Here is a 26,794-nt window from a genome sequence, read left to right as displayed (position 1 = left end):
CCAAAATTGTTCTTTTGGGTGAACCTCGAACTTTGCTCTCATGATAAAAATGCTCCCTGTAAACGACATTCCCTCCTGAGCACCTCTGTTTGGAGGTGCAGCGGCACCAGGGCCTCACCTGCCTGTCGAGGCTCAGCAACGCTCCTCAAACCACACGTCCCCTGAACCACGGCTCTCGCTCACGCGCGACTGCCCAGGCCGCCAGCACCCACGCTCTGGCCCAGAGGGCGCTGCGGTGGCCGCGGCGGAGGCCCTGGGCGCCCCTCCACAGCAGACGCCCCCTGCTCTGGGTGACCTCTGTGCACCTCAGGTCTCCCCAGTTGCTAAGGGAGGAGCCCTGCCCCCCACTCCCAGGGGACTCAGGGCCCCTGTAAGGAGGGGAGAGTGGCGTGGGCAGCCCCAGGGCTGGGTCTGCTGAGCTCATCCCGTGGGGCCCGAGGAAGGGTTCTGAGTGTCCCGGGAGCTGGGATGCAGGACGCGGGGGCTGACTTTTGCGGGGAGGGGCAGATGCAGGGGCGTGAAGGCTCTGGACTGGTCTGAGGGGAGCTGGGGAGGGTGCTGGCAGGGAGCTGAGGGGCCAGAGGGTTTGGGGAGAAGGGACCTGAACTGGGGGAGTTGGGGTGCCTTGTGGGGGTCCTGTGGGAACCCCCACAGGGACCACAGGTGCAGAGGCGGGGTTCCTGGACTGCCCCACCCTCCAGGGTTTTTCCCCAGGGACACTGGGTGCAGCGGGGCGCTGGGGGGTGCAGGGCCTCTTGGAAAAGTACTGGCCTGGGAGGCCGCTGAGAAGTCATTGCCTCAGGTTGATGGTTAATCTCGAGCCCAGGCATAAAAACAACTTGACCTGGGCAGCTAGCGGTAGCGGGGGAGGGGCAGTGACTGTGGGAGCTCATGCCTCGCTGGGGAGGGCAGGCCGGGCCACCTCTCTGCTCCCAAAGCCCGGAGGTCAAGTGGATGGACGTGAGGACCCCCATACACATTCTCACAAGGGACCCCGGCACCCCTGTGCCCACCGTCTGTCCATTTCTCTGGGCTGCAGAGGGTAGGGCTCGGACGTCCTCAGCTGCAGGTGGAAGGTGACGTAGCCCCTAAGAGAGGCCGGGGAAGTCCTTGTCCCAGGTGGGGGGACAAGCAGGTGGGGAGCCGGCAGAGGGAGCCTGAGCCAGCAGGGAGGAGGGAAGCCGGTGGGTACAGAGGCCAGCAGGACGCCACCGCCTTGCATTCCCGCAGGAAATGGTGCCCCTTCACGGTCACCAGCAGGAGGAGGAAAGATCCTCACCCCGCCCGGCAACGGCTCAGCCAATGAACAGCCCGTTTCCCCCGATGGGCTCTCTGGGTGTAGAAGCCCCTCCCAACTCCCCTGCTTCCTGTGAAAGAAGGTCCTCCCCGTGTCCTCCGGGCTGGCCCGGCTCCCCGTGCTTGCGTGCCAGGACTGCAATTCTTTGCTGCTCCTGAGTAAACCTGTTTTACTGGTAAAGATGGGTCATAAAAATTCTAGTATGTCCCTACACGGGGGCTAGTGGGCAGTGTGTTTTATAGTGTGGGAAAACACAATATGTTAACTGGAAAATGCAAAATGATACCGATTGTGAATATATATTAGGATATACGTGTCATATGTGTGTATGCACATATCTACACGTACATACATACGTATCAGAAGAAAAATGCGAAATTAGCTTTTTACAACCGTCTGCGGATGGTGAAATCATGAATGCTTTTTACCCATGTCTTGTATTTGTCCTGCATTTTCCAAATTACATTGCACATTTCCATTACAAAAATGTATTACTTTTATAATCACAGGTTATAAAAATATAAACGTGGACATATTACTACTGACCTGACAAAACTTTAGACCCTGTAGCTAACGCTTGTCTGCTTTTTCCAACCACACAAAACAAGCCAGAGGGCTCTGTGCAGTGGACCCGGGGCTCCCAGGCGGACCACCCCCTCCCCAGGCGTCCTGGACAGCCTCGGCACCCTCCCTGCCCCTCCCACTTCTCTCCGCTGAGCTCTGAGGGCAGCTGTTATCATAAGAAAGGCAGAACCACACTGCATCTCATCTCTGCTTATCTGGGGTTATTTCCTCAGAGATCCAGTTGCTAACAGGTCAGTTCTCTAGATAACCCAGCAGTAAACAAACAGGTGGGAATGGGACTCCAGGGGACTCTGGCCTCTGCCGGCCATGGTGAGCAAGGGCCCAAAGCCAGCATCCCTGGGTACCAGCTGCACTCAGGCAGGCGCCCTGGGGAGTCCTGCTGCTGGAGAGCGGGCCGTGGAGCGGCCCTTCCGGAAAGCGATGGGCGAGTGCGGCAGGTGCAGGGGCTGGACAGCCCGCACCAGCTCCCTCTCTCTGTCTCTGTCTCTGTCTCTCTCCTGCAGAGACAGTGCTCTGCTCCCTCTTCCCCTTAAGAAGACAAACACAGAGCAAACACAGATAAAGACCAGGAGGCTGTCCCGCGGGTGGCTGGCGCCAAGCTGTGGGCTCAACTCTGGGCCCCAAAGGCAGTGAATCCAGCCCGGGGGTGGGGGGCAGGCGGGGACGGGACGGAGAAGCAGCCAAGGTCCCGAGAGTCCCGGGGCCTCGACTCAGTAACTGGGGCCTTGTAATCAGCTCCTCCGTGAGGACACAGCGCCCGAGAGGCAAAGGTGACTGCTGCGGGGATCAGGGGACCACACGGCCCCCCGCCTGTCGCCCGAAGCCCGCGAGGGCAGGACTCAAGCATAGTCAATTCTGTCCGAGGCCCTGCTGTCCGGGACTTACGGGCGCCGTCCTGCCCGGCCCAGGGAGACGGCACAGCTCGGCTCCTTTTCCCGAGGATTTGAAGGGTGGGCGTCCTCTTAACACAACTGGAAGAGAAGTAGGAAGCTGGCCTCCAGCCCCATTGAGATAGAACCTGATAGAAAAGATGCGAAATTGATCAGGGTGGGACCCACTTTATAAAGGCGTCAACAAACCATCTGGTCCGTTTCAAGCACATTTTAAAAAGCTTATGAAATTGGCAGAGATTAAGGACACGAATCCCCACGGTTGGTGAAAGTGCGGAGAGTAGGCTGCCCGTCTTCGTCTTGGCAGGAGGAAGGGGTGGTTTGTGACCCGCGTCTGCTCTGGGGGTGGAGGAACCAGAGCCTGTGAGCAACTGGGATTCTGGACTGGCTCCTCTGGAAAGGAACGTAGCTGTGAAACCTCTGGGCTAACCTGCGGCAAACTGCAGCCAGGGGTACAAATAATTCCTGGGAAACCTGGGGTCATCCCAGGAATGCGAGGTTGTTGCAAAGTTAAAAATCAAGCTGTGGGCTTCCCTGGTGGCGCAGTGGTTGGGAGTCCGCCTGCCGATGCAGGGCACACGGGTTCGTGCCCCGGTCCGGGAGGATCCCACATGCCGCGGAGCGGCTGGGCCCGTGAGCCATGGCCGCTGAGCCTGCGCGTCCGGAGCCTGTGCTCCGCAGCGGGAGAGGGTACGGCGGTGAGAGGTCCGCGTACCGCAAAAAAAAAAAAAAAAAAAAAAAAAAAAAAAAAAAAAAAATCAAGCTGTATGTTCACCACCTTAAGAGAACAAAGGAAAAGGAGTTTATAGCCGACCGTTAAAAGAAAAAGGGCCCCTCAGGGTGACCAGGGGAGCGGCTGAAGGCCGGGTTTCTTCTGGGAGTGACGGAACGCTCTGACCTCTGCTGTTGTGACGGGTGCACAGCGCTGTGAATACACTAAAGGGAGTGGATTGTCATTTGTGAGAATCCCGCCTCAGCAGAGCTGTCACGGCAAAATGCAAGGGCCTCTGAGCGCGCGCGGAGCAGAAGGCAGCGGCCTCTGAGCGCGCGCGGAGCAGAAGGCAGCGGCCTCTGAGCGCGCGCAGAGCAGAAGGCAGCGGCCTCTGAGCGCGCGCGGAGCAGAAGGCAGCGGCCTCTGAGCGCGCGCGGAGCAGAAGGCAGCGGCCTTAACCGGACAAGAGTCTCTACAAAAACCTCCGCCGCACTCAATGGTCCGAGCGGCGAAATGCTGAAAACTTCTCCCAAGATGGGAAACGAAGCCGGCTGCTCCTGTTACCAGCTGTGTGCAGTGCTGGACACGACGTACTGAGGTGAGAAAAGTAGAAGAGGAAAAGGTAAAAGGATGGGAAAAGATGAATTAAAACTGTCGTTCTCAGTTGGCGTAACTTTGTATTGATGGGCCTTCCCTGGTGGTTCTGTGGCTGCGATTCTGTGCTCCCAATGCAGGGGGCCTGGGTTCCATCCCTGGTCAGGGAACTAGATCCCACACGCCGCAACTGAGAGTCCGCGTGTTGCAACTAAGACCTGACACAGCCAAATAAATAAATTTTAAAAAATATTTTTTTTTATTGAGAATATCTTTTTTTTTTTTTTTTTTTCTTTTTTGCGGTACGCGGGCCTCTCACTGTTGTGGCCTCTCCCGTTGCGGAGCACAGGCTCCGGACGCGCAGGCTCAGCGGCCATGGCTCACGGGCCCAGCCGCTCCGCGGCACGTGGGATCTTCCCGGACTGGGGCACGAACCCGCGTCCCCTGCATCGGCAGGCGGACCCTCAACCACTGCGCCACCAGGGAAGCCCAAGAATGTCTTTTAAAAGCAATGGTTAAACATGTCAGAGAAACATAGTGTGAGTGTGTTTCGTGTTTGGTAATTGCAATCATTGTTGCTTTAGTTGTGGTCACCCATTTACAATGCTTGGTGACAGTTGATTTATCTCTTGTAAACATAAAATACAGTGTGTGTGAAAAAAAATACTAGCAAACAGAATCCAACAGCACATTAAAAAAAATGTCAGAGAAAGAGTTTGATATGAAAATTGTGTTGTTATGTGTACCAGCGATACACAATGAAAAGATAAACATTAAGAACAAATACCATTCACGAGAGTGTTCAAAAATGCCAAATGCAAGAATAAATGTGATGGAAGATCTCCAAGACCGCCACACGAAAAAAACTATAAAATGAATTCCCTGGTGGTGCAGTGGTTAGGACTCTGCATTTTCACTGCTGAGGGTGCAGGGTCAAGCCCCCTTCAGGGAACTACAAGATCCCACAAGCAATGTGGAGTGGCCAAAACCACAAAAACTGGAAAACATTACTGAGAGAAAGAAGACCTACATTAATGGAGGAATGTACTACCCTTACGGTTTGAAAAACTCAATATTGTTAAGGTCCCGTTTAAACTGATCTATAGACTGAATGCACTTGAATCAAAATCCCAGCAGGTTTTCTGTGGAAATTGGCAAGCTTATCCCACACAGTATGCATCCTTGAAGAACACAGTTGGAAGACGTAAGACCTTCAGGAATACATCTTCAGGAATGAAGGCTGTGTGCCCTGGAGAAGAGAGTGGACAGAAAGACCAAAGGGACACGGTGGAAAGTGAAGAAACAGACCACAGGTATGAACATCTATGGCAAGGGCAGCTCTGCAGGAAGTGAGAAAGGGTGACAGTCTGGGTAAAAGGTGCCACAGGTTGTTTGGACGTGTCCCCCCGCCCCCCCACCCCCAAGAAGGACTCTTGGCCAACAGCTGCCCGCACACAGCACGTGACAAGAGGATCATTGACTTAAACACACAGGAAAACTTTAAAGCTTCTGGATTAAACGTGAGACGGCGTCTTCATGACCTTGAGGTGGGCAAGGTCTTTTAAAGGTGAGCTGATCCGACAACATTGTAATGGGAGCTTCTTCTCATCAGAGGCACCCTGAGAGGACAGGAGGCCAGAGGCTAAGCGGGAAGACGCTTGGGAAGCTCTGGGTCCCAGAGCGCATGACCAGGTCCTCGAGGTTAGCGGGACGGGGCCAGCATCCCACCAGCAAAGGACAATTGAATGGGTTTCACGGGAGGACAGCGGTGTCACAGGCCTGGGGGGAACGCCGGTTAAGGCCACCGTGCACTGCCTTTAGCGGGGTCGCTGTGGCCACAAGGTCCAGAGGCCGGTGACTGGTGACAGTGTGGACCATCCCCGGGGGCCGGCCTGCGGGTAGCTGGCTCAGTCCTCTCGGAAGCGGCTTTGCAGCGTCTTCTCAGGCTGGGCCAAGTGCACGCCCCGGGGGCGTCATCCGCCCCGGTACCGTCCCGAGTGCACCGGGAGGCGAGGACGGGCTTCAGAGCGGCACTCGTGGAAACGGCACAAACCAGATGCTGTCCCGCAGGTTGAGGACAGATTGACGGACCGGGCACTTCCCGCGAGAAGACAGCGGGGCGGAGGCACGAAGAAGCCAGGGACCTCGCTTGGCCCGGGAAGCCGGGAGCGGGAGGTGCCCTCCGGAGCAGCAAACTCAGCTGTGCTTTCAGAGCTGCAGGTGGACGGACAGACGGCGCCCGGGGGCGGGGGTGGGCAGCGCCTCTGGGTTCTGCGATGTTCTGTCTCTTGATCCGCGTGATTGTTACAGGGATGTGCCCACTTTACGGAAATTCACCAACCTGTCAACCAGTAACAAAAAGACATGTGTTCACATACAGTTATCACAGCGATATTTATAACGGAGACGTCGGAAGCAGCAGAGGTGCGCCACGTCAGGGAAAGTTTCTGTAGTAAAGGACAGCAGGCCCGACACCCGGAGCACGCTTGACGTTCCGCATCAAAAATGATGTTTGAAAGAAAAATTTAACACAGAGCTAATAAAATAAAATAAAGAAGAATCTAAATTTAGTTTAAAAGTTTTAATTTAACGAACGGAACATTCTCAAGATATGACGTTAAGTAAAAATCATGCACAGGGGCTTCCCTGGTGGCGCAGTGGTTGAGAGGCCGCCTGCCGATGCGGGGCACACGGGTTCGTGCCCCGGTCCGGGAAGATCCCACATGCCGCGGAGCGGCTGGGCCCGTGAGCCATGGCCGCTGAGCCTGCGCGTCCGGAGCCTGTGCTCCGCAACGGGAGAGGCCACAGCAGTGAGAGGCCCGCGTACCGCAAAAAAAAAAAGAAAATCATGCACAGACACTGACATGTCAAGTAGTGGGTGAGTGGGTGTCATACACATTCATGAAACTGTATAGAACAGTGAGAAAATCCCTGGTGTAAACTCTCCAATTTTCCTTACTCTAAGCATGTATTGTTTTGTAATAAAAAGTTGCTAGGGCAAATGTGAGTGAAGAGACAGGGAGAGGAGAGTGCAGCCGGGAACGGGGGACCAGGCAATCAGCCAGAGAGCTAAGTAAGCCGCACGTCCGTCACAGGAGAGGATGCTCCTGTGGATGGAGAGCAGGGCCACCCGCAGTCTGTGTCCCGCTCGAAGCGGGAGGATGGCCCCCTGGACACCCGGAGGGCGGCAGGGCCGGAGGAGCAGTGGGGCCTCGGCCGGCGTGGGGGGCGAGGTGAGAGCTCACGGCAGGGCAGGCAGGACCTGCAGGCTCCGGAGGCCTTTGCCCGTAGAGACATAGCAGCTGGTGGAGGGTTCCAGCTGGGGGGCGGGGGAGGGGCGGGGGAGGGGCGGGGGCGGCAGGGCAATGGCTCTGAGCCCCCAGGAGAGCCCGTGGGGAGGAGGACCCAGCCTGGAGGCCCCACCTGAAGCAGCTCTGGGCACCGGGCGCCATGGCCCCGCTCTCTGAGGACCTATTTAGAGCCCAGAGCTCGGGCCGGAGGGGCCAGGCGGCACGGAGCTCAGTGTGGACAGGGCTGCGGGCTGCTGCCAGGGCCCAGGGCTCCAGCTGGAAGGCGGTCAGGATGCCCCGCGTCCCCCCGCTGGCAGCGAGAGCTGGGGAAAGGGGGCCCCTCCCGTCCTCCGCAGGGGGGGCTGTGGCCGGTGGGCGGGGCTCCGAGGGTGCGGAGAGCCCGAGTCCTGCAGAGCCAGGCGGCTGTCCTACCATCGGGTCCCTCTTCCCGGAGAGTCCGGTGTGCGCGGTGGGGGTGGGGGTGGGCGAGGCTCACCTGAGCCGCTGCCTTGGCGTTTGCACAGGGGGAGGGGCCGGCAGCGCCAGGGAGCAGCCCGGAGGGTCCACGGCGCCTCTGCAGATAAGGCATTAACAGTCTGGTGGACTCGCCCTCCAGATCTGCTGACGCTTCCTTTCGGCCCAGGTGCTCGGGGTGAGGTGCCAAAGGTTCCCTATAAAGTGCTGGGGCTCCGGCCCGTGGCCACTTACCCTCTGCTCCGGCCGCGCCTGAGGGACCCACCTGCGCCCGCCATGGTCAGGCTGCTGCTGCCCAACCCCGGCCTGGAGGCCCGGATCCCCACGCTGGCCGAGCTGGAGAGCCTGGAGAAGCAGGAGAGCAGCTCCCGGCCCAAGTGGGACAACAAGGCTCAGTACATGCTCACCTGCGTGGGCTTCTGCGTGGGCCTGGGCAACGTGTGGCGCTTCCCCTACCTGTGCCAGAGCCACGGCGGAGGTAGGCGGCGGGGCGGGCGACGCACACGCCTCCGCCCCAGGCCCCACTGCGGCCTGGGGGCCGGCAAGCCCCTCGGCTCCGGGCGCGCCGGGCCGGCGCATCCAGGGCCTGCGCGTCAGGTGGGGGCCCCATGCTCCAGCACCCTGGAGCCCTGCCCCGTTCCGGGGGTGGGGGTCAGGGAGGAGCCGGCCGCTCCTCAGAGGGAGCCCCCTCCTCTGAGCGTGGAAGGTGCTGGCCCGACGGGCAGTGACGCCGGCCCTTGGTGAGTCCACCATGTAGGCACCGGGCTGAGCCCGCCCCGGGCTGAGCCCGCCCCATGTGTCACCTTCCATGCCGGCCTGGGGTAGGGGAACGGGACCGGGGAGGAGGTCTGGGGCAGGTGCAGCGCTCACGGGACGGCCGAGAGCTGGCGGGTCGGATGCTCTGGGGATGCTCCTGCTTCTGTGGGCTCTTGAGCGCCCTCCAGTGGCCTGAGTCGGTTCTAACTCTGAGGAAGCTGCGGGCTCTCCCAGGCTTTGTGACAAGAGTGTCCCCCAGAAGAGCAGACGTGGAGGTGGCCTCCCGGGGTCCCCGCAGTGCCGCCCCCAAGGGCTCGAGCTCCCGAGTGTCTGCGAGGGTGTGTCCTCTGAGCCTCTGGTCCAGGCTGCGCTTCCCTCTGTGCCTCGGGCCCCAGGGAGCCTGCGAGGTCAGGACCCCCAGCCTGAGTCCGGCCTGTTCTTGCCGGGCTCTCGGCGGCTTCAGTGAGGCTGGTGCCCCCCTCTGGAAGTTGCTGGTCACGGCCCCTGAAGGGCCGTCCTGGCGGAGGGTCCCAGCCTCGAGTCCAGCCCAGGGACAGGAGGTGGGCAGGGAGGAAGGGCTGAACGCTCCCTCTGCAGGTGGGCCCCCGGGGGGCCCGGGATGGACCCACTTTGTGGGTGGAGGCCAGGGGTTTGTCCCTGAGAAGAGGGGGCTGGGACCCCAGAGCCGGGCAGGGACGCCCGGGAGGACCACGCGGGCAGCAGCTGCGAGGTCTTCAGTGAGAGTGACAGAGCAGAAACCGAGACCTCAGACTCCCAGGGAGCCTAGGCCCTTGACTAGGAACAGCTCCCCGTGGGAGCAGCTGCACGCTGGCCAGGAGCCCGAGGGGCAGCGCGAGAGCGGCCTGCAGACCCCGCTGGCCGAGGCAGCTGGGCTCCCTCAGGCGGCCCCGCCCCTCCTCAGCTTGGGCGAGGGTGGAGGTCCAGCCCCTGGCACCCTGGGCGAGGCTGCCGCCCGCCCTGCCCCGGACAGGTCGGGACTCTGGTCCACCCGCCCCCCCGTCCCCGGAGGGCCTGACCACAGTCCTCTGGGCCAGCTCACAGGTCAGGAGCTGGGCGTCCTGTCCTCCACACCCGGGAGACGATCCCTGAGGACAAGGCAGCAGGTGGCCGGGGACCCATCAGGGTGACGTTCAGCCCCCGCAGAGCCAGCTAGGAGGGAGGGGGGTGGTTGTCCAGCTTGCAGAGAAAATGCCGCCTTTGAAGGTTCTTGACCTCCTCCCACACTGACCGTCCGTTCTGGCTTGGTGAAAACTTACTTTGTCTCCAGTTATTTCCAGGAGTTTTGGGTCATTCAAGAAGCAGACGATCTTTTACTTTACTTTAAACTTTATATTATGAAAAAAAGTAAATACAGAAAAGTAGAGGAAGCCACAGTAAAGACCCCCAGGCCCCCGGAAGCCACAGTAAAGACCCCCAGGCCCCCGGAAGCCACAGTAAAGACCCCCAGGCCCCCGGAAGCCACAGTAAAGACCCCAGGCCCCCGGAAGCCACAGTAAAGACCCCAGGCCCCCGGAAGCCACAGTAAAGACCCCAGGCCCCCGGAAGCCACAGTAAAGACCCCCCGGCCCCCGACCCAGGCTGAGCATCGGCAATGCTTTCCCGCTGTTTGCTGCGTGTGTGGCCACGTGCGCGCCGAGCGGCTGCTGCACGACCCTGGGGGACCCTGCAGTCACGGGCCTCTGGTTCTGGGTCTCCCGTGGGTCCCGGCGTCTCTGCTAGCAGGGGCTGCGGGTGTGCAGCCCTCGCCTCCACCCTCCCGCGGGCTGGCCTGGCCTCCGCTCGCCTCTGCTCTGGGGTGAGTGTTTGCTGTTAGCAGAGAGCAGGGGTCTGTGGCACTGAAGGAGCTGTCCCCCTGCAGGCAGGCTCGTGGCTCCAGCCACAGAGGAGGAGCTAGTTGGCCCAGAGCAGCCCCCTGGGCGGGCGGGTGTGGGAGCCCCGGCTGTTTCAGCTCCCTGGGGCTTGGGAGGAACCTACTGCTTTTCTGGGCTTGGGGGGTGCGGGAAGCTGGCATCTCTCCCCACCCCCCTCCCCCACCCGTCCGCACCGCTCCTCCCTCGACGCCTCAGGGTGGCCTCACTTCAGGAATCTCCTCCTTCGTCCTTTGTGCCCCTCCTTCCCAAGTCCCTGGTGAGTGTTCCGTGGGCTCCGCACGCATGGTTATATGTCCAACCGGCAAGCGGGCAGTGCACCTGCTGCCTGTCTTCTGCTCTGACCAGGAGTCCGGCATCGGGCGCCATGCTTGCATTCAGCTCCCTGGTCCCCACGCCGCACCCCGCCCTCCCCTGCGCCATCTGGGTTTCCAGGAGGTGGGCCCCCCCGGGGTGCCTGGATCGCCAGTCTCCCCACCCCGGCTCTGTCCACTCCCTCTGCGAAGGCCACCTCTGCCCGTCCAGCAGACCCGGGGCACACACGGGCTGGGTGCTCCCGCAAGGGACAGGGCCCGGGCGAGGAGGGCAGAGCAGGGCCCGCGGGAGTGCGGGGTCCCGGGTGGTCCCACTTCTGGGGTCGTGACCTCTAGGCCCTGGACAAACCCAGGCCTCCTCTCCGCCCCCAGGCCCTCAGGGCAGCTGCTGTGCCCGCAGGGCGGTGCCTCGGGGCTCTGGCGTCCCCTGGCCTGGGGGACCTGGACGCCTTTCAGGGGTCCGCTCGGCCAGATGCTGACTGGGACTGCACAGACCAGCAGGGTGGACCAGGCCTGGGGAGGGCAGGACCCGCCCGCGTGGCTTGGGCCACTCCCGCAGGCCGGCTCCGCGGCAGCCGAGCAGTGTCTCCCGGGCACTAAGTCCAGATCACGGGACTGGCAGGGACGCAGGGCAGGCCCTGGGTGAGGGCGGGCGGTGGTGTCATTTGGGGAAATGGTGGGGGGACCCACGGCCCCTCCATGGGTGTCTGGGGAAGCGGGCAGTGCCCGGGGGAGGCTGGCCCTCAGCTGAGGCACCTGCTGCCCACCCCCAACACAAGCCCAGGCACGGGACCACCCCAAGTCCCCGGGCAAATCCTCGACACGGGAAGGGCAGCAGCCTCAGTTTCCACTTCGCTTTCCTCCTGGAAGCCGACTGAGGGTCTGCGATTATCCTTCATGATTAAACAAAAGTGAGGCGCCCCTGGGAGACTCCAAAGCTGAGAGGTACCCCGCACCCGAACCTGCGCCACGTGGGCCACTGCCAGGCCCCCTGCCGGCAGCTCCCTCCTCCCTCGTCCGGCAGCTCCCTCCTCCCTCTTCCGGCAGCTCCCTCCTCCCTCGTCTGGCGTCTGGCTTCCTGATTTTCGGAGAGAAACTCCATGTCGCTTTCCCGGAGCGGGGGTGGGGTGGGGTGGTGTTTACGTCTCCTGCCCCCGCGTCTCTCTCTGCATGTGTGTCCCTCCGTGGGGGCCGTCTCCGTCTCTGGGGACCTTTGGAACCATGCCGGGCACCAGGCACTTACGTGGCTTTCCACCCTCACTGAGACCCACAGCCCTCCTTCCTCTATCCCTCCGCCTCCTCCACACCTGCCCCCACAGAAGGGAAGCCCGTTTAAAAAGGGAAGATGCATATTCCCTGGAGCCTGAGTTTCTTGAGAGAAAAGAAGCCAAGAACCGCACATCCCTGGAAAGAACAAGGAGCAGAGTGCCTGCCTCCTGCTGGTGCTGCCAGGGCTGGGGAACCGGGCAGGCGGGCTGCACAGCATGGGCACACAGGAGGGCTCCCTGGCCCAGCCCTCCTCTGGGGGTGCAGTGGACATGTGCTTGTCCCACCCTCCCATCCTCTTGAAGCTCTGGTCCCCGAGGAACCTGTGGGAGGGAGAGGTGCCAGGACCACAGGCAGCAGGGGGGGCTTCCTGGAAGAAGTGTATCCAAGCGAGGTTTTCAAGGATGATTAGGAGTTTCCTGATGGAGGTGAAGGGGCAGGGAGACTGGGGGTGGGGGGTGAGTAAAAGTGGCCTCATGAGGGGAGGGGACGGGATTTGGAATCATGGGGTTGTTTTCTTCTTGGTAGTTCTGCCCAAAAGATTTTCAAATCAAGCTCCCAAGAAAACGTCAGATAGACAAATCTTATTTCAACTTTACCTTCACTGACAGAGGGATCGCAGGAGTCCCTGCCCTGAGCCTACGTCTTCGGCCGTGTCCCCAGACCCAGGGCAGCTCCCCTCCCCTCCCCTCCCTCAGGGGATCCGTCTGCTGGGCCTTCTTTTCCTGGGGTCTTTCCTCGTGGTCACAGCCCACACCCCTTGCTTCCTGGCCCTCAGCCCCCTGGCAGCCCTGGAACCGGAAGAAGCCTGTCCCTGCAGCCCCAGGTTGGGAGAGAGTCTTGCGGCCCATGGCCCCTCAGCATCCTGGCGTGGAGACCGAGGAAGGGCCACGGGGAGGGAGGAGGTGCCACTGGGCTCTGGGGCCTGTCCGCCCAACGTGAGGGCTCTGTGGAGGCAGACGGAGGAGGGGAAAAGAGAAAAGGCCGAGGGACTAACCCAGGAGCTAAAGGGAAAGCTGGGCTGGCAGAGGCTGTGGGCCCCCCGCCCCTCCAAGTCCCTCTCGACACACACACGCACACATGCGTGCTCAGCATGCATGTGCACACAGACACACACTCTCAAACACACCTGCACAAGGACACACTGCCGTGCACAAGGACACACATCCCTGTGCACGCTCACACCGAGTGTCCACACACATACGGACACGCCCACATGCTCACGCATACACACTCATTCACATGCCCGTGGGCGCACACACACACACACGTGTGAATGCACACGTGCGTGCACTCACTGGCACACACAGCGCCAGGCCAGTGAGGACCTCTAGCTCAGGGTGTGACACGCACGCTGACCGGGAGGCCAGTGTGGGGAGGTGGTGGCCTGGCTGGGGTCTGGGAGACAACGGGGCAGAAGTGAAGAGTTGGAGATATCTGGGGGAGAACAGAGAATGAGCGTACCGGAGAAAGGAGGCGGGGGCGGGGAGGACTAGGGGGAGAGGTGGGCGCAGGGAAGGCAGGGAGACGGGGGCTGCACAGACACTCCAGATGGGGTGTCACACCCAGGGTGAGGGGCAGATGCGGGGCACCCCCTCACTTGGTAGGTTCACAGCTGGACACCGGCCACTTGGGGCGGAGAGGTAGTGCCACAGAGCGAGCATCCCAGGGCAGTGCTGGCAGCCCCGGTGTCCTGGGAACCCAACCGCGCGACCCCATCGGGCTGGACCTGGATCCGCTCGTAAGTCCTGAAGCAGTCGTGTGTTTCCAATTCTTATCGCCCAGTTTCGGCTTTGAGCTTCGTCCCGATGAATGGTAATGGCCTTCGGTAACCACGATTGGCTAATCTCGGCTGCGTTGCGCTCGCCGCGGTGCCAGGCCGTGTGCACCTAGAATTCCCCCCGTTTTCCCCAGAGCCCGGTTCAGGGTGTTGGGAGCAGCTGGGGGGCCCGACCTGGATCAGGCCAGGGTGGCTGGTACAACCATGGCTTGGGGGCTGGGGGTGGTGGTGCTGAGGACGGAGCAGTGGGCAGGGGCGTCGCTGTGGGCCGGGTAGCAGAGCCCAGTGGGCGCACACGCACCGTGAAAGCAGGTGTCACCACGTCCCTGTCCTTCATTTATGCTCGGCGGATGTTCACGGGGCTCCTGGTCGGTGCCAGGCTGGACCCCGGTGCCCGTCAGGGAGCAGGGCCGGCAGGTGCTGCGTCTGCTCCCGCACGTCCCCATGGCAGGGTCCCTGAGCCTGATTCAGATGCCCTCCTGCCCGATGTCCGGGTCAGCCTCTGAACCCCTGGCCTCTCCCCTCTGCCCTTCCCTACCTTTGCGTGAGGGTGCCACGTGTGTCCACACCCGCTGAGGGGCTCACCCTGGCACGTGCCCCTCCCCGGGCTCCAGCTACACGTGGACACCATCCCTCGTCCTCTGGGGGCGCAGACAGCGTCCTGCAGGGATGGCAGACAAGGGTGAGCCGGCCCCCGTTAGGAGGTGGCGTGAGCCCCGCCCACAGCAACACCGCTGGCCGTCACCACTGGCACTGTCGACGGCGATATCCTTTGTGTTTGTGACAAACGCCTGTGAAGGTGGCCTGTGCGGTCCAGCGAGCCTCCCCCTGACTGCACGCCGCCCCTCCCTCTCCAGGGGCGTTTATGATCCCTTTCCTCATTCTGCTGGTCCTGGAGGGGATCCCCCTGCTGCACCTGGAGTTCGCCATCGGGCAGCGGCTGCGGAAGGGGAGCGTGGGCGTCTGGAGCTCCATTCACCCGGCCCTCAAGGGCGTAGGTACGTGTCTGCACTCAGACTTGGGCGCCTGCCTGGGGTCCCGTGTTGGCAGCCATCCCCACCCCGTCCTCCTTCCTTCCCTTCACGTTTCAGGGAGAGGAAGGTCCCGGGGCTCCACGGCCCCCACCCTGAGGCCTTTGCAAACCCTTCCTTAGAATCTCCTGGGGTGTGGCTGCAGGGTCCAGGCCACCAGGGGCTAACTGGGCAGCAGAGGACGTCCCGAGTCCCCAGGCGTGCAGGACCTGGGAGGGGCAGACATGTGGGGAGAGCGGAGCGCCCTGCCCAGAGCAGGGACCTGGAGGGATGCTGACCGCCGGGGGCTGCCCCCTGCTGTCTGGGGCCTCCGTCCACTCACACGCAGTGGGCCAGGAGGCTCCCCCAGAGGTGACCTCCCCACCCCCCCAGGAATCGCATCCATGTTCGTGTCCTTCATGGTGGGTCTCTACTACAACACCATCATCGCCTGGGTCATGTGGTACTTCTTCAACTCCTTCCAGGACCCCCTGCCGTGGAGCCAGTGCCCGCTCAACGCCAACCAGACAGGTGAGCCCTGGCGGGGGGGGAGGGGCGCCGGCCCGCGAGCAGCCGTCCTCTGATTCTCCGAAGTTCGCGTGGTTGTAGCCCAAGTTTGGCAAAAACCAGAGCACAGAGAGGGGCGGGCCCTGCCCCCGTGGGCTCCCTGGCCGCACTGGGACCGTTCAGGGCAACTTCCCCGTCTCTGGGGATGGGGGCGGGGTGAGGGTGAGGGGAGGTCTGCCAGGATTAGACCACGCCCCCCTTGGCAGGGTCTCTCTGTGGTTCCGTGAGCCTGGGGGCAATCAGGACCCTGGGACCCTGGGGCTCAGAGTGGCGAGAGTGTGTGAGGTTGAACAGAGCTGCCCGGTGTGGGCTCCGGCCTGGGACCCCCAAAGACTGGTGACCCCCGAATGGCTGAGTGCCGCGGGGTGGGGGTGGGGGGAGAAGGCAGGCCGTCGAGGCCCTGTGTGCACGCCACACGTGTGCAAGAGTGTGTGCACGTGTGTGCCTGTACCTGGGTTTGCATGTGAGTTTGCATACAAGTCCGTTTGGCGTGTGCATATGCTAACCATGTACACAAGTAGCGCACGTGCACACGATCGCATGCAAGCGTGCCCGCGTGCGCACACACCTGCTAGTACGTCGCGTGCATATTGTCTGTTGCGTGTGTCTGTGTGGGTGTGCACACACGTGTATGCCTGGGCACAGGCGCACTGCACCCCTGGCATCAGTGCCCTGGGACCTGGGCCCGAGTTTCCTTCCTGGGGGTCCGTGCGCCCTGTGACCCACACTGACGCGGGTGCCCGTGCCAGGCTACGTGGAGGAGTGCGCCCGCAGCTCCTCCGTGGATTACTACTGGTACCGGGAGACCCTCAACGTGTCCACCTCCATCGACGACTCGGGCTCCGTGCAGTGGTGGATCCTGCTGTGCCTGACGTGCGCCTGGAGCGTGCTCTACGTGTGCACCATCCGCGGCATCGAGACCACCGGGAAGGTGCGGGGACGGCGGGGGGGGGGGCACGCCCAAGCTGCGGGCGCCCCTGGGGGCGTCGGGGGGCCACGCCCAAGCTGCCGCCCCTTCAGCCCGCTCCGGGGCCCAGCCCCCGCGTGCCCTCTGTCCGGGAGGGCTGTGCCGGTCGCCCAGGCCCGCGCCGCAGACTCGGTGCTGGACCAGGTGGCTCTCAAGCACATGTTTAAGAAGCCGAGTGTGGGAGTGACAGTGACGTCCGTCTGATGGGCAGAGCTAAACAGTAACCATGTTCACAACAGAACATAGAAACCAGAGAGGGAGGCTGGGGCCCGGGGCGCACGGAGGAGAGCAGCGCAGGTCCCACGTGGCCAGCCCGCCTCTTCGAGGCCGGGGCCCCCACCCCCGCTCCGGCCTCCTTCGTCCCACACCTGCCACCTCCCCAGGCCGTGTACGTCACGTCCACGCTGCCCTACGTCGTCCTGACCATCTTCCTGATCCGGGGCCTGACGCTGAAGGGAGCTTCCAGTGGCATTATCTTCCTCTTCACGCCCAACGTGAGTCCCCGCCGGCCACCCGCTGGCCTGGGCACCGCAGCGCCTGCCTGGTCCCAGGGTCCCTGCATGTGGGCCGGGCCTGTGCGGGTCATGGGCCGGCTTAGCTGCGGCTCTGGGTGGAGGGTCATCAGCTGTCTCCTCGGGGCCGTTTTCCCTCTGACCGCCGACCGGTGGCCTCGGCCGTCACCTCGCCTCCAGGCTCCTGTCCCCCCGGGCGCCCCTCCTGTGTCTCCCACGTCCCCGCATCAGCGGCGCACAGCCGACGGTGTCTGTTTGGCCGCAGGTCACGGAGCTGGCCAACCCAGTCACCTGGCTCGACGCGGGGGCCCAGGTCTTCTACTCCTTCTCGCTGGCCTTTGGGGGCCTCATCTCCTTCTCCAGCTACAACTCTGTCCAGTGAGTACGAGGGACAGAGGGTCCGTGGGTGGCAGGGTTGTCACTCCACCAGGTGTTCCGGCGCTCAGAGCCTCGGTCTCCACATCGGATCTGCCGTGAGCGTGAAGGGCAGGGGCGTGCGCTCTCCAGAGGCGCCGGTCCGAGCCTCTTGGATTGCGGTCGGCTGGGCTGTGAGCAGGCGGGCGGGACCTGCCTACCCTTTCGCCTCCCCTTTGTGCCTTGGCCCTTGCGGCAGCGAGCGCTGCTGCTACCCCCTCCGTCCCCCACCCCTCGGCATCCCGCACCGTCCACCCCAGACCGACACCCACACAGAAAGTACCAGAACCCCCAGGGCCTCCAGGGGAGCGCAGCAGTGTCCGCTCAACTCACAAGCACTTACGGAGTGCCCGCCCCCGCCTGCCACGCGCCAGGACCCATGCTCCTGGGTCCCGCGTCCATGCGTCCGGCAGAGGCGCACCAGCACGGTGAGCTTCTGTCAGGTCGCAGGCAATGAGAGACTCGGAGAAAAGGAAGAACCGAGCGGGGCGAGGGGTCTGGAGCCGGGGGCTGGGCCGGCTTGGCGTCAGAGCGGGCTGGGGCTTCAGAACACGTGAACAAAGGCTCCGACGGCGGGTGGGTGCCGAGTGAGGTCGCCCAGGCCGGGGGTGCCGAGTGTGGTCGCCCAGGCCGAGGGCGCCGTGAGGCCCAGCGGATTGGCGGCGGGGGGTGGGGGTAGTTGAGGGTGAAGATTCAGCTGCTTCTAGCCGCACACAGCCGCCCCCTTTAAAGCGCACAGTCCCGTGGCTTTTCGTGTGTTCACAGAGTCATGCAACGATTGCCACTAATCCCAGAATATTTCCAACCCCCGAGAGAAAGCCCGCGCTCTCCCCGGCCCCCCGGAACACTCAGCCGCTTTCTCCCCGGGGGTCAGCCCCTCCTGACATCTCACAGATGCGGCCCCCTCCAGGCTCCGCCCTCTGTGTCTGGCTCCTCCCACTGAACTTGAGGCCCTCGGGGTTCGTGTGTCACGCTCCTTCCTTGCGTGGCTGAGTCGCCCTGAGGCCTGTGGACGGGCCACGCTGGGCTCCGTGTATCGTCCCTCGGCCGCTGGCATCTGGTTGTGTCCACTTTCCGGCTGCTGTGAATGTTTGCGTCCAAGCTCCGTGTGCGCCTGTTCTGGCTCCCCACAGGTGTACCCCAAGGGGCAGGGCTGGCGGGCTGCAGGGCGGCTTGAGGTCTAAGCATCTGGGGAGCTGTTCTCCACCGCGGCCCCCCACCTCACAGCCCCCCCCAGGGCCGTGTGCGCGGCCCTGGTCTCTCCACACCCTCACCCCCACCCGTCACTCCCAAATGTTTTGGTTCCGGCCGCCTCGGTGGGTGTGCCCTGGCGTCTCACTGTGGTTTGATTTGCATTTCCCTGGGGCTCCTGATGGAAGCGCCTGGAAGGACGGTGTTGTCAGCCGCGGGGAGGGGGGAGGTCAGTGGTCATGTGCTGAGCTGAGGGAGGCTTCGAGTGTCCAGGTGGAGGGGGGCGTCCTCAGCCGTGAGGGCCTGCGGCCGGGGCAGGGGGCAGGGGGGCAGGGAGGGGGGAGGGAAGGGGTCCCGGCCAGGGGGTGGGGGACACCTGGCCCACGCCGCCTCCTTGAAGCCTCTGTGGCTGGTGGACTGTAAGGTCCAGGCTGTCCTGCCCGCGTGGGGCAGACGAGTCATCTCCTGAGCCCAGAGCAGACGCTGGCCCAGCAGAGACTTGAACACAGGCACCTCCAGTTCCAGCTCTGGGGGTCCCCAGGGCCTGTGGGGGCACCGAGGGGCCACCAGGTCGCAGCAGGGCTTGGGCACCGTCACCTGGCATCGGGCGGGTTGTCCGAGAGCCCCCTCCCCCATCCATGCCCGGGGGCGGCTCCGTCCCAGGCTGGCCCGATGGCCCTGGCCGTCCCACTCGTGCCGGCGCGGGCTGGCCGGGTGGACACGGCGTCCCCGGGCCTGTGGTCACCGCAGCCGCTTTCGTCCGCAGCAACAACTGCGAGATGGACTCGGTCATCGTGTCTGTGATCAACGGCTTCACGTCCGTGTACGCGGCCACCGTGGTCTACTCCATCATCGGCTTCCGGGCCACCGAGCGCTTCGATGACTGCTTCAGCGCGTGAGTGGCCGGTTGGCGCCCGGGTGGCCGCTGCGTCCCCGCCCCTCGCCTCCGCCTCCAGGGAGCCCGCCCGGGGCTGGAGTCAGCCTCACTCTCTTTCCAGGAACATCTTGACACTCATCAATGGGTTCGACCTGCCCGAAGGCAACGTGACACAGGAGAACTTCGCTGAGATGCAGCAGTGGTGCAATGCCTCCAACCCCGCGGCCTACGCAGAGCTCAAGTTCCAGACGTGCGACATGAACACCTTCCTCTCGGAGGTAGGCACCTTGGGCCGCGAGGCAGGGCAGCGGGCACCTTGGGTGGACACCGAGCTTCCCCCGGGAGCTCAGTTCTGACAGACCCGTCCCCCTGCCACCTGCCGGCCCATCCTGCCCCTCCTGCCCCTTGGGCGCCGGGTCTAGGGCACCAGCGTCTGCTGGGCCACGAGCCCCAAGTGTGAGGCCCCGAGATGCAGAGGCAGGGACCCAAGGGCCCCCATGGGCCTGACCTCTCCATGGCCTCAGGTCAAACACACAGAAACACCCCGTGGTCCATTTTTACTTTAAGTTTTTCTGCAAAAAGGGCAGAGTCATTATAACTGTACTTTTTTTTTTTTTTTTTTTTTTGCGGTACGTGGGCCTCTCACTGTTGCGGCCTCTCCCGTTGCGGAGCACAGGCTCCGGACGCGCAGGCTCAGCGGCCATGGCTCAAGGGCCCAGCCGCTCCGCGGCATGTGGGATCTTCCCGGACCGGGGCACGAACCCGTGTCCCCTGCGTCGGCAGGCGGACTCTCAACCACTGCGCCACCAGGGAAGCCCATAACTGTACTTTTGAAATCACTCGACGGCCTGTGGCTGTCACGGTGCTGGGAAACCCTCGCCTGACGCACAAATGCTTTGAACACCAGCTCCAAGATTAGTGACGTTTCGTTCTGTGATGCTCGTGGGCCAACGTTTACTGATCTCGTTTTTGCAATTTTTGTATTTGGAGCCGCCCGACGTCTCGGGGCACGTGGATCATTGTGGGGGCCTGGCACGGTTTCTCCGGCAACAGCACAATCTCGCCAGGAGTGGACACAGAGCAGAGGGTCCTCCCTGCCTGGCTCTCCCCTGGGAGCCCCGGGTGAGAGGGACGGAGTCACAGTGACCCCCTCCCCCGCCAAGAGATTGAATTTCCTTTCTTTTTAAAAAGCAACCTTATCGAGGTGTCAGTTCTCACCTGGAAGCTCTCCCGTGTCCAGCGCAGTTTGCAGGGTTTTAGTAAGTTTACGCCGTAAGTTCACGCAGTCCCGCACCCTGGACGTCCTCCGTCAGCAGAGCTCCTGTCCCCCTCCCCACGCCCCGGGCAGCGCAGACGTGCTTTTGTCTTTTCCACGGGGTCTGGGCTCTTAGACCCCCGGACGCGCTCCTCCGCGGTGTGGGCTCTTAGACCCCCGGACACGCTCCTCCGCGGTGTGGGCACCAGGCCGCTGGTGACGACGCCCCTCAGCCTCCCACCCTTCTGCGCGGAGCTGAGTCCTCGTGTCCTGGGCCCTGGCGTAAATGCCGCTACGCTGCCTTGGGCCCCGGCTTCTGATGGGATCCCGGCCCTGCATGGGTCCCGTGGGGGCTGCCGGCTCCCCGCTCAGTCCCTCCGAGCTCAGGTTTAAAATACGCTTAGGGCTAAAAGACGAGATCTGGTCGTTTCCCAGAATGGCTCCCGTCGGCCATATTCGCATGGTGCTGGCTTGGCGGGCGGGGGCCGTCTGACAACAGGGCCAGCCTGGCCCCGGGTGACGCGCCTGCCGCACCCTGCAGGGTGTGGAGGGCACTGGGCTGGCGTTCATCGTGTTCACCGAGGCCATCACCAGGATGCCGGCGGCCCCGCTCTGGTCCGTGCTCTTCTTTGTCATGCTGTTCTGTCTGGGCCTGTCGTCCATGTTCGGGAACATGGAGGGTGTGGTGGTGCCCCTGCAGGACCTCAACGTCATCCCTAAAAAGTGGCCCAAGGAGCTGCTTACAGGTAGGCTGGACCGGGGCCGGGGCCATGCGGGCAGAGCTGGGAGGACCGACTCCGGGGGTCTCGGCCGTGGTGCAGATGTGGGGCCTGGGTCCCCGGCGGCCCGCTCTGCCCCGGCGACAATGGCTCTGCTGCGCCCCGCAGGCCTCATCTGCTTGGGGACGTACCTCCTCGCCTTAGTTTTCACGCTGAACTCCGGCCAGTACTGGCTGTCCCTGCTGGACAGGTACGCGGGCTCCATCCCCCTGCTCACCGTTGCCTTCTTCGAGATGTTCTCCGTCGTCTACGTGTACGGCATAGACAGGTAAGAGGGAAGGCGAAGGACCATCTCTAATGGCCAGGGGACATTCCCATCACGGGACAAAGGGATGCGTTCAGGGCAGGACAAGGGGCGGCAGGCCCGCGAAGACACGGGACCAAGCCTGCATCTCCCTTCCGGCCCGGCATGGTGTAGGCAGGGGCCTGGCCCTGGGAGGGCGACAGGGAGAGAAGAGGGGTCCCGCATGCATGCAAACCGTACCCCCTCCAGCCTCCGGATGCTCCCAGGCCCCAGGATAAGCGCTGGCAGCAGCGGAAGGAGATAGCACAGTCTCGGGGTGGGTGAGAGAAGCCAGGGTGGGTGCACAGGCAGGCCACTTGCTGCGGGTAGAGGGGCTTCCCCAGCACCCCACCTGTGGGGTGCACAGCCAGGGCTGCACAGCCAGGGCTGCTCCCTGGGGTCTGGGGAGGGCTTCTCAGGCAGAGAAAGGCAGACAAGTGTGGCCTGGTCAGCCATCCCTTGGCCAGCCGTTCAGGGCATCGGGGATCGGTGGGGACCCAGAAGACGGTCCCTGGGCTCTTAGTAGGAGCTGGACTCACCACAGCTCCAGAAATAATCTGCTGGAAACCCATAGAGGGAGCCACCTTGGGACCCCTTCCCTGCACCCCCAAGAGCACGCGCGTGTGTAAGGACACACGTGCGGGGGGTTCACTCGCAACACAACTTGAACCAGCCTGGTGGCGCCGTGGGGAGACTGAGGCGCACTTGGGAGACCTGCTGTGTGTAGCATCAGCAGACGTCAGGGAGGGACGTGCGGATGGAAAGGTACGGATGTCACCGCATGTGTGATGCTGACCTTGCAGCAGGTGTGAAACTGTCTGAGAGAGCACATCCCTCTGTGAACAGTCGGAAGACTGTTGAAGCCAGACACTGGCCCCGGGCAGCTACCCTGTATGGCTGGCCTCGGGGAGGACGGGCCGAGCGGAAGCGTCCAGTCACGGGGCTCCTGGGCCCCACGGGGGACGAGGCCCGGGCGCCTGCGCTTCTCCAGCAGCATCCTCTGTGTTCGCCGGGCCCTGGACGGCTCACGTTTACGCTCTGCCCACTTTGCTCTGATTTCTGCAGATGACAAACGCATCTGTGCAGAAGGGCATTGGGCACAGGACAGGGGGAGATGCTGAGGTTCCCCAAGGTCAGGGCTGCTGCCATGCCAAGGAGGCTGAGGCAGAGGCTTCGACGGCTTCCCTCCTCCGTCCCCAGAAGTTCCGGCCCCCCTTTGCATCAGTGCCTGCCCGGGGCCACCTCTGACACGAGTCCACAGTCCAGCTGGGCAGTGGCGCGGTGGGGCGGCGGGGGTTCTCAGAGGCTACAGGTCGGCTTCTGCTGCGCCCGCGGTGGTCTTCCTCGGGGAGGCGCCTCTTTGCCCAGAAGGATGTGACGGGTCAGGGTGCGGCACGGCAGGCCTGGGACCGTCTGTCTGGGGGTGGAGAGGCTGCCTGCCCTCCGCCGTCTTGGGATGAAAGGCATCTCGGTGTGCACCGGTGACAGCCCCCTCGGTCTCTGCTTCCAGGTTCAACAGGGACATCGAGTTCATGATCGGCCACAAGCCCAGCATCTTCTGGCAGGTCACGTGGAGGGTGGTGAGCCCCCTGCTCATGCTGACCATCTTCCTGTTCTTCCTCGTGATCAGCGTCAATGAGGAGCTCGTGTACAGCGTCTGGAACCCGGCCTACGTGAGCCCTGGGCCTCCGGGGTGGGGTGGGGGCCGGCTCCCCCTCCCTTCAGCCTGGAGGCCAGGAGGGAGTCACACGGGGGAGAGGGCATTTCGCCCCGAGGGAGGCCCCGGCTGCCTCGTCTGCTCACCCCAAGGTCGCTCTCTCTCTCCAGGAGGAATTTCCCAAATCCCAGAAAGTGAAGTACCCGAACTGGGTGTACGGCGTGGTGGTCGTCGTGGCCGGGGTGCCCTGCCTAGCCATCCCTGGCTTTGCCATCTACAAGCTCATCAGGAACCGCTTCCGGAGGGCAGGGGACCAGCGGGGGCTGGTTGGCGCGCAGTCCACGGTCTCGGTGAACGGGGACGTGAGGTCTTGAGTGGCCCCGCCCACAGCACGGGGGGTGGCGCCAGAGGAGAGGGTGGGCTGCACGTGCGTGCGTGTGTGAGCGTGTGTGTGTGTATCGTGTGAGTGTGCCTGCGTGGGAGCGTGTGTACATGAGTGTGTGCCCGTGTGAGTGTATGTGTACACTGCAAGTGTACAAGTAGAAAAGTGTGTACACAGTGCGTGTGCCCACATAGGTACGTGTGTATGGGGGAGCGTATATACACGTGCAAGGCTATGTGTGCGTGTGTCAGTGTATGTAAGCATGTGTGCACAAAAGGAGACGGTAGGGACCCTCCTGGTGCGGGTACCCACATGTGAGTGTGTGCACACGCGTGTGTACGTGTGCTTGTACGCGCACGTGTGAGCAGGTGCATGCGTGAGTCGGCACATGAATGTACTCGCACGTGTGAGTGTGTGTGCAGTGCGTGCGTCTGTGCACCGTGCACACGTGCGTGCGTGTGTGTGTACGCATGCACACCTGTGGCTATGTGTGTACACACGCACGTTGCCCTGCAGCACGCATGCCTGCCAGGTGAGGCCAGCGGCCCGGGAGCAGCCTGGTGGTCCCCCGCCCTGCCCGCACTCCCAGGGAGAGTCAGAGCTGCAGCGGGGGTGCGCCCGCTGGGCGTGTCCTGCTCACCTCGGCCCCTAGGAACATAATCTCGTTGCCCCCCACCCTCCCCTCGCTGTCACCTCCTAAGCGCGGGACTCCTGCGGTGAGGTCGGGGCTAGGAGCGCCCTTCTCAAGGCCTGTCCAGAAGAGGCCAGTGAGCTTGCGGGAACCTGGCAGAGTCCTGTGGGGCCCCGCCCACCTGCTGGCTGCGAAGAGCCCCCGAGTCTCGGCCACATTCCGGCGTCGTGAAGGCTGACCCACTTAATCACTGCATCTGGCCGCCATGAACAGACGAATAGTTAATAAAACTCAGCTTGGGCAGTTTGGGGCAGAAAACCCCCCTTCGTGTTTTCTTGAGAGGACGGTAACTGCATGAACATTTAGCCAGGTGCTGGAAAAGACGAGTTACAGGGTAACTAATTCAGCCTTGGCCACCGAGGTGGAGGACGGTGCACGCGTCCCGAGCAACGGCAGGGGAGCCACAAGGGCCCGGAGGACCGTCCACCCGGCGTCACTCGGCGAAGGCTGGCGTCAGCTCCTCTCTCCCAGTCAGGGACGGGATGCGACACCCATTCTAAGGCCAGGTCACGTGGCACTTGGGTGTTTGTTTCCAAGAACTGGTCGCCTCCACTTTCCATGGAAAAATCTGGAAGTTTAAGTTAAACTGGACCTTCTGAGGATTCTCGGCGCAGGATGGGAGACCCGAGTGGGAGTGGGTCCCGGCGCCACGTCCCTCCCACTTGGAGACGCCCCGCCAGCTTCCGCAGGACCCCACCTCCCTGCTCCCCAGAGCGCTCCGACCCTCCTCTGGGACAGCTCTGCTGCGGACCCCCTGGACACACGTCCCTACCTCCCGTCCCAGGGCACGGAGGGGGACACGCTCGCAGGCGTGACCTGGCCGGGTTGGTCCGTCCGTCTCTCTGTGGCTTGGTGAGGGCTTCCTTCAGACTTCACATTTCGCAAATCGTTAGAAATCCGGGCTTTGTGGGCATCGCGCATCTGTCTGAATAAATCTCTCCCTTTCACGCTCTTGGCCTAAATGCTGTCTAAATGCAGAGGACGCACAAGCAGCGGAGCCCCAGCCTCGAGGGGACGGGGCCGGACTGCGCTTCTGCTGCGCCCACGGAGCCCCCATTACCCAAGGTGCCCGGTGGAGTGCAGGGGTGGGTGCGCCTTGACCTCAGGATATGGGAGCTGCCGGCCGGGTCACTGTGGGGGCACAGGGAAAAGAGGGAGCTGGAGGCGCGGAGGGGAAGGCCTGTGTGGGTCACTTGGGGCTGGGCCTGCCCTCCCCCTCCCCCCACTGCTTTCCACCTTCTCTGATTCTCCCTTTTCTCACTTTTTCCCATCCCAAAAAGGGATGTCTAAAAATGTGTTCCCTGGGGCCTGCGTTTCCGGGACCCCCATGTTTGGCCTCGGCAGCCCGGCTGCAAGCCCGCCGTCCAGGAAACATGAGATTATGGATGTAGGGCCCGGGCCTGTCCTAGTGGAAGCGTTTGCTGGGTCGGGGCGAACGCGTCCAGGGGGCCCCAGTGGGAGTCTTAGGCTGAATCCGCCGTGACAGCTCACTACCTCTCCAGCCCACAGGCAGGAGGTGCTCCGAGGTAAGGCGAGGGCTCACGTGTCCCCCCAGCCTGGCCAAGCCCCCTCCCCTGCACCCTGGTGTCACCCTCCCCCCCCAGGGAGCCCCCTGAGGATCCAGGCCCCCACTCCCTCCACGACCCCTGTGGCTCATGGTGGGCTCACACCCAGCGTGCATTCCTGGGCACCGGGGTGCCAGTGGACGCAGAGGGGAGGGCTGATCTTCTGGAACTTACCTGGGCATCCTCAGAACAGGAGCACTGGGAGCCAGAGGGAAAGTTCACGTTCAGACAGTCTGAGAAGTTTGGAAATCTCTTCGGAAGATAAATGCGGCTTAAAAATGAACGCGGCCCCAGGCCCGGCAGTCCTGCCCGGGCGCTGGCCCCACGTCCACACAGAGCCGTGTGCAGGTGTTCATCTCAGCTACCGCTCACAGCCCCACCCGCTCAGTGCGCAGCGGACACGAAGCCCCATGGCCGCACTGCACCCCTCCCGGTGGGTCTCCAGAGACTGAGGCCAACCCCACGGTCACACGGTTTATACAGTGTGCCTGAGATGACGAATCTATAGCGACGCAGTGCAGACGCAGGCCGCCAGGGGTGCGGCCACACAGGGGACAGAGGGACCCTCGGGGACGGACATGTCCGCTGTGGCGTTGGCGAGATGTTTGCAGGACGTCTCCACTGCGGGGCTGGGAGCGTGGGCACTTGGTACTGCTCCTCACGGCAACGTGCAAGTCTGCAATTATCTCACGAAGTTAATTAAAAGTAAAATTTTATAAAAACAACTAAAGGTGCCCCAGCCTTGGAATCCTTGAGGTTCTCGTGCTGGTGGTGGCAGCAGCTGTGGGCTGTTGGCG

General features: G+C 62.8%; 1 protein-coding gene across 1 annotated transcript; it reads left to right on the top strand.

The window, feature by feature from the left end:
• The first annotated feature begins 8,118 nt into the window (after positions 1–8,118).
• Positions 8,119–23,733, top strand: LOC132422334 (sodium-dependent neutral amino acid transporter B(0)AT1). Its single transcript, XM_060007119.1, has 12 exons — positions 8,119–8,320; positions 14,705–14,845; positions 15,251–15,388; positions 16,174–16,355; positions 16,775–16,885; positions 17,169–17,281; positions 19,275–19,403; positions 19,507–19,663; positions 21,182–21,386; positions 21,528–21,687; positions 23,213–23,375; positions 23,530–23,733. The coding sequence occupies exons 1-12, from the start codon at positions 8,119–8,121 to the stop codon at positions 23,731–23,733; spliced, it is 1,905 nt and encodes a 634-aa protein (XP_059863102.1).
• The last annotated feature ends 3,061 nt before the right edge of the window (positions 23,734–26,794 follow it).

The sequence above is a fragment of the Delphinus delphis genome, chromosome 3 (assembly GCF_949987515.2).
Source record: "Delphinus delphis chromosome 3, mDelDel1.2, whole genome shotgun sequence".
Taxonomy (NCBI): domain Eukaryota; kingdom Metazoa; phylum Chordata; class Mammalia; order Artiodactyla; family Delphinidae; genus Delphinus; species Delphinus delphis.
The sequence above is the reverse complement of the archived record's forward strand: the minus strand, read 5'-3'. Positions and strand labels throughout refer to the sequence as shown.